This window comes from Sceloporus occidentalis, unplaced genomic scaffold (assembly GCF_023333645.1).
Source record: "Sceloporus occidentalis isolate IW3139 unplaced genomic scaffold, rSceOcc1.0.p SCAF_37, whole genome shotgun sequence".
Taxonomy (NCBI): Eukaryota; Metazoa; Chordata; class Lepidosauria; order Squamata; family Phrynosomatidae; genus Sceloporus; species Sceloporus occidentalis.
The window spans coordinates 4,541,420-4,554,584 of NW_028317017.1; the positions used below are offsets into that span (position 1 = coordinate 4,541,420).

The 13,165-nt window shown below is 36.0% G+C and overlaps 1 protein-coding gene across 1 annotated transcript in view; it reads right to left on the reverse strand.

The window, feature by feature from the left end:
- LOC149297761 (protein ENTREP2-like) overlaps positions 1 to 13,165 on the reverse strand; it is a 337,214-nt gene that overhangs the window by 33,358 nt on the left and 290,691 nt on the right. Inside the window, exons 6-7 of the mRNA XM_089488325.1 lie at positions 7,215 to 7,375; positions 6,868 to 7,003 (exon numbers count right to left, since the gene is read on the reverse strand). Coding sequence (XP_089344451.1) covers positions 6,868 to 7,003; positions 7,215 to 7,375 — 297 coding nt within the window. The remainder of the gene's footprint in view (positions 1 to 6,867; positions 7,004 to 7,214; positions 7,376 to 13,165) is intronic.

Consider the following 13,165-nt stretch of genomic DNA (forward strand, 5'->3'; position numbering starts at 1 on the left):
TAAGCGTTATGCATACGATAGCTGAGAGGTCACTTTAAGTTTCCATTGTGTCCCTTTTGCAAATGCATGAGGGGAAATGTATTCATTTTTCTTAACGTAAAAAAAAATCCAGTCTGAATAAACTGATTTTATGCAAGAATACCACAGTGACTTTCTGCAGTAGTAAAGATTAACACCAGGGGTGGTCTGATAGCTGGGAATGGATCACCCGCTGAGTAGTTTTAATCTGACTACATCTGCTATTCTGTTGACGAGAATATCCATTAAAAAGTTAGAATTCTTTTAAGTGTACACAAGCTATTAAGAAATGCACTGTAGTTTCTTGTTTATGTGAGTGGCAGATGAAACCTGTTCCAAGTATATAAATGGGCCAAATAAATTGTCTTTGCTTGGTGCCTTGAGATCAAGATCTTTAGGTGATATTATTACTCAGAAAGAAACGATAGGTAGTCAATTCTATACTATCCCATTTAAGCATTTCCTGGTGAGTTGGATGTTCCAGAGGTTTCATACTGACCACAATAAACTTGTGCTTTTGGATTCGTACAAATCTCTGATAACAAGGAGGGCCCACAAAAAACAAACAAAAACAAATGGCAACCCCCCCCCCCCGTAAATTCCTTTACTCATTTCCCTCTCACACATTTTCTGGGACTTAATTTTTCTAGGGTCAGACAGGCTTAAACAAGCTATGATTAGTATTTATGGCAGTGTTCCCAGAAAATGTGGTTAAGGTTCAAATGGGTACCCAAGCATTGAGGAGTCCAATAAATCTAACTGGTGCTGCTTATCAAGTATTAGCAAATGCAAACTCTCCAGGGAACATTCAAGCACAGGGTGCAAGAGGTTACATACAGCAAAAGAAAAAAAGTATATGAATAACCATTGCAATCCAAGAGATATCTACAGTGAAAAAACCTACCTCCTATCACTGTAAAACTAAAGTTAATATTATCTTTAAAAACCTCAACCAATACAACAACTCATAATATAGAGGTGCAAAGATAAGGGGAAAAAAAGCAAAACAGGGGGTCTGTAGACCTCAAGCTACTTCTGCTAGGTGGCTGTTCCACAATCTATCACCCTCTCAGTAAAGTAAACCTTCCTTACATGAAGTAAAACTTTCTTTCAGGGACGGGTGCAGCGGCATCATATTTTTATATATATGGGATGAAGCATCCTAATAAAATATTTTTTTTTTACATTATACGTTTATTTGATTACATGTGTCTTCATGGAGTGCCGGTGTTTCTTTTTCGAAAGGCTAACCCTACCCCTCCATAAAGAAACTTACCAAGAAGAGAGCGCTCAAAGTAGCCTACTAATCTGTTACACTTTGTTGCACATTCTTCAGTAAATGTTCACATTAGTACAGCAAAGTACTATTACTTCTGATTATCTCTGAATTTTGTGTACTGTAGTTTAATGCAAACAAAATGAACAAACTCAGGAAGTAGAACTCACAGTGTAAACCCCTGCTTCTTAATTTAGGATTACTTCTTTACACTTAAAAACATACAAGGTCATTGAGGGCTGAAAAAAATTATTTAACTAAATTCAAAACACTGGAGCCGTGAAAATGGGATTACTCCAATCTCTCCATAATTACATATTTCCTATTATTTTAAATGTTAGCATCTGTTAGGGTAAAAGAGTTAGGAATGAGTAGCTAAGGACCCCTGTGCAGCCAGAGGTGAATCAACCAACATAGTGTGTTTCTTTAAAAGGTCATTTAAAGCTACATTGATCAATTCAAGAAAACAAAAATATACTGAATATATAACATCAAGACATAAACCACTCTGGATTATTCTTTGCAAATAGTAAATACAACTCATCCAGCCTTTCAGTTAGGCGGTGATTCAGGTTAAGTGCGAGATCATTCCACGTGTGATAGGCAATCCTATTTAAATTTCGCAGACTGAGCATATGAAATGGCTCCTTTGCTCTCAATCAAGGGAACAGCATCGAGCTGAATACATCAGAGGAAATCAGCAGATGTGGAATATGTATTCTTGAAATTCAAGAAGTGCTTCTAAAAATACATAAAAAGACAAAGAAGGGAGAAGACTAAAATGAAAGAAAATGAGAATTGCAGTGGAGCTAGAATTATAGGCAATCAGCCCATTTATAGTGTATGGAAATGGACTCCTCATTTTTACTGTCTATAACATGAGAGACTGGACTCCAGCCAATTCAAACAGCTTTTTACAGACAGTATCCTTAAACTGCAACTAGGGAATAATACACACTTGCAAAAAATCCTGTTATACATATATATATATATATATATATATATATATATATATATATATATATAGTCTATTTCCTCTTATTACAGCACAATGGAAAGTAAGTGTTTTGAAGCACCTTGAGAAAAAAATAGAATGCTGGAATACAGTCTGGGTTTTATTTTTCTTGTATAGAATTAGAGAGATTTTAAAACTACATTATTAAAACAGAAAGGGTATAAAAGATATAACAAACTGTAAAATAATAAAAGATAGCCAGATGTCTATTTACATGAAAATAGGCCTTAAAGAAAACTTCAAAGGCCAGTCATACAAGCTCCTACAACCTACTTGCTAAGTAATGTTAACTGAGATAATATTTGAAGACACCAAATGCTTGTTGGCCCTTCCAAATAGACAGTGAATGTATGGAAATGAACCCCTCATTTCTTCAGTGAAAGGAATAAAACCCCAAGCCTACCACTGCCCCCCTCCCATGTGCAAGGGCAAATTAGCTTTTTCTAATGACACTAGTTTAAAGTACATTTGTATCAACTGGCAATTAAACAAAATATGAAAACATTTTGTTATTCTTAGGTATTATCCCTTAGCTATTTCCCTAAATCTTTTTGCTCAGGTAAACATTTCAAACACATGTACATGTATTGGGGGTATGTTCATGAGCACCCAATGCATTATTCTCTAGAAGCAAGGTTCAGGATTGTACTCTGAAATGACTTGCCAACTAGACTGGCTAATGTATGAAATACTAGCCAACTAGACTGGCAAATGTATGATCAAGTTGAGAGTTTCTGCATCCTCACAAAGAAACGCTCTCAAGAACATGGGGACAAACTTTGGGTGTCCTTTCACAGGACATGAGACAACACACGACACCTTGTCATGAGTTCACAAGGCATTCTGCTCATGAACCATCAAATACTGGCATAGAGTGAAAGCTTTTAGAGCATTGGACATCCAGAGAGTTACAAGTCCCAACAGGGATGTTTACAGTAAACGGCAATCATATTAGTTCGGACTGCGATAGCAAATCTGGGACTATTGAAAAGATGGTGTAACGGATATGTTTTTTTTAATGTGATCTATATCATACAGACAACACCACAATGAGGATTGTCCTGAGAATCATGAGAGTTAGTTACTTGTTAATAATGTCTGACCAAACCCGATTGGCAATAATAGGCCACATGGTCTATGGAGAACTACAAAAGCCTACCTCATGGTCAGCAGGGGGCATTTTCATTAAAAAGCACCTCCCATATGACCAGGTTTTATCTGGTGTTACGACAGGTATACTCTGAGTCTATAAAAAAGGTAGAATTAGCCAGGGCTAGTGTGACGTCCATCATGGGTTGATCATTCAACAGGAAAGAGATTGCCTGACAAAAAAGATCCAGAGCTTGCACAGATGCCAAGGGCCAAGATGGCCTCTGGGTCTCTTGGGGCAAGATGGTTTATTTCTGGTAATTGTATGTTTGGTAAGGCCATGAGTAATTGCTAATGTAACTAAACATATGTCTTTGTGTTCATTTTGTGTCAACTCTCATTTTAAATTACCCTTTTAGATATATTGCTTTAACGTTTAGATGTTTAAGTAAAGAACATCACTTTATGTTACAACTGTCTGTGTATTTTATTATCCATATATTCAGCCAATATACCTTTAAAATAAACAATCCTAGTTGGCACATTTAGTTCTGCTGCAATTAGAACAAAATGGCGTGGTCGGCAGGTTTAGTTAGTCTGCGATTTAAAACAAAAGATGGAAATACCTAAGTTATTAGCTTAATTTAAAAAAATTGACTTTTCCTTTACATTTCTACCCAGGTCTACAGGTACTCAGTCACATCTTAGTTAGTTACATCATTTTATGGTGCAGGCAATAATCACTACCCAGGATCAAACCTTGTGACCTGCAACCTCCACCACCTGAAAAAAAACCCAGGTTGAAATCCACAGAGCAATAAAATAAAATAAAATGTAGGTTCAAACTGTATCCATGCTATATATAGGAACCATAAATAAAGCACAAAGTGTTCAGTGACAAGGTCAGGAGAACACGCAGAGGATGTCATGTTTGGCAAGAAGCATCATCACGGCTCAGTCTGAGGACACTTAAGCGTCCGGCATCTCATAAAACCGGTGGCAGGTCCCATGAAAACTCATCAATCACTTTCAGCCAGCACTTGCATCCAAGACTTAATTTAAATTTGGCCTTTCATAAAACTAAATGTGACACGCTATTTTAAAGCTATTAGGGGAAAAAAGCTTTCAGTTCATGTGGAATTTTACATCAATATGTGTCGTTCGACAAAGTCAAAAGGGGAATAGGAAAATGTTTTGCCACAGATTTGAAATCAGCAAAAGACAATTTTTACAAAGGGATCGTCAGTAGCTGTCTGCATGTGAAATTTAGCTCAGTAATGTGTCGTACAAATCTGAGGTTTAATAAGATGTCTGATATGTTAAGATGCATGACTAAATTCTATTACACAGACATTGTGCTACACATTTAGACAGAACGCCAAGCTGAAAATTGAATATTCTGCAACAGTGGGATAATCAATCACAAGCTTTGTTGTAGCTAAAATGATTTGCAAGAAAATAGTTTCTGTATACATCTCAAAATATTCTTAATCACACCTAAAAGCATAAAAATAATAAATTAAGCATGGCACACACTCTCTTATTAGTTAAAGTTGGTTAATTTAAGTTAATGTCTTTAAGAAAAAATGTTGATACATGACTAAAGAGATCTTACACAATTTGACCTCAAACCTCATCTGGTCTTTGGTTTCTCTTATATTCAGGATAGTCACCTACCTATCTCATGTATGTTTATGCCATCACTGCATTAACATTGTGTAAGGATTTGCCTGGACAGTAACTTCCACTAATTTCTTTTTTTTAAATAAAGTTGTTGTGGTATGTGCCTCCAGGATTAGGTAACCGGAGGTTGTCCAGCTGTTGATGACAGCAGCCCCACAAGTGATGTTTTTTCACATACCGTAATATGCAAAACAGAAAATATACACACTTGGTTTTGCTGAGAATGATTCCATCCAGCATTCTAAAATAATAAAATAGCCAGAATGATACCCATTAAATACAGTTTTTTTGCACCCACTTCCTTTTATTTCTGTAAAGGTTCCCCCACCCCATTTCTAAGCCATTGCGATGATGATGACCTAACTCATGAGACTCATGGCTGCTTACATTAGTCTTACATACGTAATGCTCAGAAACAATTCAGCATTCTTTATTTTCTTTAGTTTTTTTGTAATACTGTACATATGTAACCGAGCAGAACAATGCATCACTGCTTGCTGGGCTAATTACTTTGGCTGCGTTCATCAGACTACCAAAAAGAAGATCACAGCACAGTTTGTTGGGTAGGAGCCCACAGTATGACAAGGTGCTGGCACACTGATTTACTAGGACTTAGTCTGCATATTGCTTGGGTAATTATGCCCTCAGGGGAAGCTCCCTTCTATAATGTATTTGGCACTTGATGTCAATCACTATAAGGCGATTTCTTGGGGAACGTGGTCTCTTCACTGTAGGAAAGGCCTAGAGCAGATTGCATGAATTCCATCATTTTTCATACCCAGTTGTGAATTCCCTCTCCCCTCAGGGTTAGATAATATACAAAGTCCAGAACTTGCGAGTCAGCTTTGATTCCTTACTCGTCTTTATAACGCACAATTAGTCTGGCAGAAAGCCTGCCGTACACTCCCACACAATTACGCCATGTTTTTTTTTTCTTCATAAAATAATGCAGCCTTCCAGGAGATTTTCAAACTCTCAAACATATAATTTTCTCCAAAAGCTTCTTTTTTTTTCTCCCAAGGTAAAACAGCATTAAAAGAAACACAGGCTGACATTTACAGCTCTTCAAAACAATATGTAGAATTTGAGAATTGAAAATGACAATACAGTGTGAAAATTCAGACGTTTATATGCAGTACATAATAGATATGTTAATTACTGCCCTGGCTTCTGATCTCTCTCCTTATTAACATAAGGTTCATATATATATATATATATATATATAGTAGAGGCAAGAGTACTTTATCCTTCCGCCTGTCATGTAACGGTGCATGTAGGGTGGTGTCACATTAAGAAGGAAAGCACATTATACACCATAAGATCTACAAAACGGACCCAGAACTATAGTCTTGTTCAGTTGCACAGAAGCAACAATAGACTACAATTTTCATGAGCCTCAAATGTCGTCCATGGCAAATATTCAACAAAAAGTCACAGAGCAAACTCAGTGTATTTCATTTTAATAGCACCTGTCCCACTTTACGCACTCTGTTGATGGGTGGATTATGATGCAAAGGATGTATCTAGAACAATTTTCAGTACTGTACCTTTCCCCCCTTTCACACTACAGAATATTTAGGACTACTGTCTTAGCAAGTTTAAATGTAGGACTCATGAAGCAAGGAGGCACTGAGTGAGACATCAAACCTCAACATACTATAAGGCTAAAAATATATGAATGTGGCCAGGGATTGGAACTGGACATATTTTTATTGCTGTGCAATGAATGCTATGGAATTGAGGAAGATTACTCACTTATGTTATAATGTGTTACAATCATTCTTACCTGGCTGGCAGGCGTTTGCCCAACAACTGCTTCATATGGTGGCGGAAGCTCAGACGGGTATAAAATTCCAGGACTGTTTATGGAGACATCATATAAAGCACTGAATGGTGAGTGTGGGAAATCCAGGTGAAGTCCCCTGAGGAGGAAAATACTATTAATTCTAATGTTTTAAGTTAATATTTGACTTCTGTGAGTAATCCATACAAAATAAACTGTAACTTATCACTGCCCTAACCCACACTGAGTGCTGGGGGGGGGGTCAAAACACATTTTGTATTTATATATATATATATAAATACACACATTTTTACAAGCATACCACTGGTGCATGCAGTACTGTAACTTACCTTTGCACTTCCATGACCGGGGTACAGGTGTACTCAGGTGGATAATATGGTGGAGGTGGAATAGGTGGAATAAACTCATCAAAATCTAGGGTCTGGTGAAGAATAGCTCCATGTGGCATCATACAATCCATGTTTGATGGGTGCCCTCTGTGTGGCAAAAACTTGAAAGAAGACAGAGACAATCAGTATGTGCATAATAACTATAATTTGGGTCTTAAACTATATTAGTTAACTAAACTTCAGTGCTATTGAACAATACAACAGGCCAAAGGTTAGATTTCAGTTACTTCATTAAATATTCTGGACAAAATGCTGATACAGACCCACTGTGGATAACATCACACTAACGATATTACAATTAAGGGCCATATCAAAGTGAATTCCAGTGATAAAGTAATAAACCACAACAGGTATCATTGGCAGTTTTCAAATAGGGACACCAAATATAAACACTACTAAGACTTTAATGTATTTTGGCTAGAGGTTCTCCTACCACACATATGATAAAGTTATCATTTTGAAAATATATGGTATTTTATTCTTTTTTTATATCAACTGTTAAGGGATTTTCAAAAACATATAGCAACCACACAGTACACAGTCAACAAGATTGGAGATATATAGATATTTACTTTGTATATTGCTAGACTTTACTTGTTTTGATCTTCACTTTAAGCCTTTAAGTTTTCACTTATTTTTTTCTTTTCTCATAAATTGTTTCTGCATTTTTAACTTTTTCAGTTGATCTTTATTCTTTTAAGTTTCATTACAGATAAGAACTCTTTAACTTCTTCCACTATGGACAATTCATCTCCAGTTCTCCACTGTATGCATTCCAAAATAATTAATATATTTATATTTATATATAAACGCACTACATAATAAATTAAGTATGTCACACTGGCCCTATTGAACTATGTTTAGTACACCCTTTTGACGTTAATCATCACGCAACGTGAAGTATGTTTCCCTGAGTTACATGCTAATGGTCACCACATGCCATCATTTTATCAGTATATAACTAGATGTTATTTCTGCATCACTAACAAATAAAGGTTAGTACTCCCATTCTTAGAAATATGTTTAATAAAAATAAGACCATGTTTGGTAAATGCAGTGTCCATTTATTGTTAACCAGATCTAAAAGCCATTAAACCTACTCAATTCAAAAATTTACATAAATGCACCAAAGACTCATTGTATTCGTTGCTGACAATATTGAGGAATCCAATCGGTGCTCATTTGCAGACGTAACTAATCTTATCAACCTAACTGGTAATATTTTTAAATTAGCATACTTTCCATTAGCCAGTATCTATGTAACGTAATTATCTATGCTTCACCGGCCACGACGATACTTCTCCATCCATCTATTTATTTTGCATTAGGCTTCAGAACATGAGTGTGTCAGCGGAGTGCTGAGATCGAAGTCATACTCACAAACGACTTCAATTACAGGGGAAAAACAGATGTAATCAGCCTGATGTAAAGTTAAACTACAGCATAGTACAGCAGGGGCTTTTCATGAGATTAAATTGAGTGTGGATCCCCTGACCCTAGTGCCTGACATCTTTCTATGATGAAACACAATTCGTGGCTGAGAACACTGCTTTCTGCTTCTCCCACAGGCAAGGTCCTGATGTCATGTCACTTTTGCTGGATCACTAGCAGATTGGCTGTTAAAGCAAGTCTCTTTAGGAACAAGTGAGCTAATATTATTTGCTTACGGCATTTTTATATTGCGTTTGAACAAGTCAGTTCACGTTTGTGCTGCTATCTGTTGACTTCACTTTGATTTATAGCCAATATGACAATGTAGTAAGCATTTTCTGATCTTTGCTCGTTTTCGCTATAATTTTGGAATATTTCAGACACCTTTCTTCCGATTATTAAATACCAGGGCACTTTTTAATTTACTGTATAAGCATATTTTCAAAAATTAATGAGCAACAATTATCTTAAAAGAAGACGTTGACACAAAAAATAAACAAAACACGCAAAACGCTAAATGTTATGTTCTTGTGGTCATTACAGATATTGCTTTATCAGCAAAGTATTAATTAGTTAATATTAACAAAGAAGAAGACATTAAGATTCATACAAGGCATATCCATTTTTAACCATTACTTCCATTATGTAATGACATTATACCATTAAGTCAAGTCAACATACTTTTTTGCCACCTACCTTTGATTGTGCTTTTAAACATTACTACACATTAATGCTTAAATGTAAAAAAAAAATATAAAGGCTTGAGCATGTTCTAAAAGTCAGATTTACATGACGCCCGACTACAGTTTTCTTAATAAAATAATTCTCAATCAAATTCATCTAGCCTTAGTGTATAATAATCAGTATTTGTTCTTATCCTCTCCCTACAATGAAACACTGATTGTAATGTTCTACTTTTCCCATTGTTCACTTAAATGTAAAGTATTGTACATGGTTTTTAGTTAGATAAGATGTTATATCTAAAGTATTTGGCAGACCTTTGGGTCATCTTAAGTAAGACAGACCTAACTGAATGTGGAGGGGATAATCACGCTTGTATACACATAACACACATTTGCAAAAATAGTTCATGTCCTACTCTAGACTGGTGGGCATGGTTTTTTATGTAATCCACACATTCCAGAATGGCAAAGATTTATATTGTTATCACCAGTAAATGGCTACATACCTCCATCCCCTTTATCAGTCAAGTCAAAAGTTCATTTTGTAGATTTTGAATGAAAAGAGATGACTTTGAACAGAAGAATAATCTTACTAAGGGCCTTAAACAGCTTTAGCAGATTTATCCTACCACTGAGGGTTTGTGCCGGAGACATTAATGCTAAAGATGCTTTTAATCTTGGTGATAAAGTATCTTGCATATGTTCTCTATGCAGATGTCTGTGGGATGTATTTACATATTCCAAAAGTTCAACTTCATTTTAAGGAATATGAATATGAAACAATGCCATTTCAAACTCTTCATCTGTGACTTATAAAGTGTAAATTTCCAGTAATATCTAAAAGTCCTACTGTGCCGTTTTATATTTCAGGATCATGTAAAACATTTTATAAAACCACAGTGCTAATAGAGTGGGAGTGATTCATCAAACTCCTTATAGTGCTCCTTAAAGGACTATTTTGCCCTTTAAAACAAATTACAGTTGAGCAGCCATTTTAACCCCTACAGAGATTTGCATCTTTGTTTTGTGTATTGGTAGCTTTTTTACTTTTAAGTTTTAGTTCCTTCTTTTTATGGCCCTTCATAATGCAGGTAGCTCTGTGAGATTACATTTTTTTGGCTCACTTGCCACTCACAATTTAGCAAATATACACCTATACCTATGTCAAATAGAGATCTGCACAAATTCTGATTTTTATTTTATAGTATGTAAAGGTGGCAGAGGTGTTTAATAGAAGGAATATTTCCATTATAAACACATAACCACAAAGACAAAGCTAATACACCCAGAAGACAGTTATTATGGACCACTGGACTGTACATTTGGATTAATGACACACCGGTGTTTTCAAATTTAATTTATTCATTTATTTTAATGTTACATTATGAGGTTGTGTTATACAGTTTGCTTATGTCCTCCGAGGATCAGTGAGACAAAGTTCTCAATGGAACTCTATATTTCTGTGTGCCAAAGCTGTTTTGGTAAATATAGTGGCCGTAGCAATGTGTATCCTCTAAAGATGCTCAGGGAGCATCTTTGTAACTTGGAGGTCTCTTCTCCTTTCTATCTGTTCAGGAGAGATACAGTTAAATGTTTGTACAAAACATTTTCCAAGTGAAGCAATATTCATTTATTTTTATTGCTAATATCAATCAAGTTTGTGGTACTGCTTGTGATCTGTTTTAGCTAAAAGGTAAAATAAGAATATAGTATCCACAACAGATTGGCAGACATGTTCACTTTAGGTAACAAATGTATTGATGTGATAAGATGGACAGTGGCTCTTTACCACTGCTGAAAAATGCGTATGTCAGAGACAAGTGTCTACTATTGAACTCAATGCCTTTAATCTTATAATGGGGACATTCTATTTTCACTGAAACAAAAAAAATAAAAAATCAAACAGAACCAGAACATTATTTATTCCATCTATAACATTCAGACAACATCAGCTTTGCTACAGGATGTACTTGCTTATTCTGTTAAATTGTTATTCACTGCAAATAAAAGTAGTGTGACCAAATGAAAAACTCTTTTGGGATTGTTGTGTCTCAACTGACAATAACAAACCATGCGATTGGGGTTCAGTTTGCGGTCTATTCAATAGACAAATTGACAACCCCTGGATAACCTCACACTAAAAATGTCCCATCCAGTCACTCTAACCACTCTACCCAGCAGCAACCCACATACACAATGGCACACATTTTTTACGTACATATTCTCTCTAACTCACATACACATTCACGCTTACATACTACTACTTACATCTTACTAAGACATAGAAACATAAAATGTCAGGTCAGATAAGATTTGGCCCATCTAGTCTGCCCATGTTTCCTGATCTTGAAATCCTCCCCGATATTCCAATTGAGAGAGGGGACGTCACCGCAAGTGCTGTCATTTTGCCCTCATGTGGTTTGAGGGCAATATGGCCGTGCTTGCAGTTAACTCCTTTCCCCCAATTGGCCCTCAGTTGGCTCTTTCTGTGACATCTTCCTCCCCCAATTTGATTGGCCATAAAATTAGCTTTTTAATCTGTCTAAAATCAGTGAAAGCCAGACTGTTGACCACCATCACTACCAAAACAACCACAATGCTCAGTCTAAGGTATATATAGACATATATATATATATATATATATATATATATATTCATATCTTATAATATTGAGTAGACAGCATGTGTCAGCAATGACAATACATTTCACTTTCATTAACAGTATAGGATAACTCCACTGATAATTTGTTAAACTGTCAACCCTGCATGTGTATTTATGTAATGAAGTGAATAAATGTTCTCTGATTTGCTGAAATAAGCTGGACCTGCCGGGAACAATGTGTCTATGGGTATATGATGGATCAGCTAAAAATAAGACCGTCACTTTGGGCTCTGGTAAACAGTATTTGTGGATTAGAAAGAAATTTCCATAATTGTGGAAGGAATAAAGGCAGATGCTGGTCAATAAGATTTCGTAGACAAGCTACTAAACAAACATTGCATATGCAAATGGATCTTTGGTGCTTAAAATTATCATGGGCAGAAGGAACTTCAATGTATTTGAGTGTGCATCAACCAACTGCTGCCTCATTACACAATTTAGGGGATGTAATTAGCTCATAAGCACATGCACAGCAAGAATCTTGAATTAATTTTCTCTTGATATAATATGCCTTCCTCCAGTTTCTTTACTTTGTTACAGTAATTAACTTTGTTTAATTTTGACTGACATTCACTTCACTGCTTGAAGTTCCTTAATGGCACACTATTTTATAGGGTATACTGGTCACTTGCACTATTACTTTTTAAATATATCACAAAGAATTAGGTGATACTAAAAAAGTTAAATGGTCGTTCAGTTTTAGTTATGCCACTTACGAAAACATTTATAAAACATAAGAATCAATCCCCATTTTTTTGCTTGGACTTTGTTTGACTGAAATATTTAGGGGACCTTGCATTATAATTTGTGCAGCACCTAGTGGAGAATTCTGTCCTAGACCTACGGCACAGGTCCTGGAGGGTGCACAGCTACTCTGCTGTATAACAGGGAGGCAATCTATCTATTGAAGCCCATGGTGCCGCGCAGCTTAGTGGAGTGGGCCTTGACAGAGCTAGTGGGTGTGCATGAAGGAGTGATTTTCATTTAATTGGTCCAATGTTGTTATGGGTGTGGCTAACATTAAGGGTGTATAAGTGGGAGCCATTTTGTAAGAGCCTCACTTAACTGTTTTTCTAAATCTGGCTCATCCCACCCTCCCTCCCTTTAATTAGTGG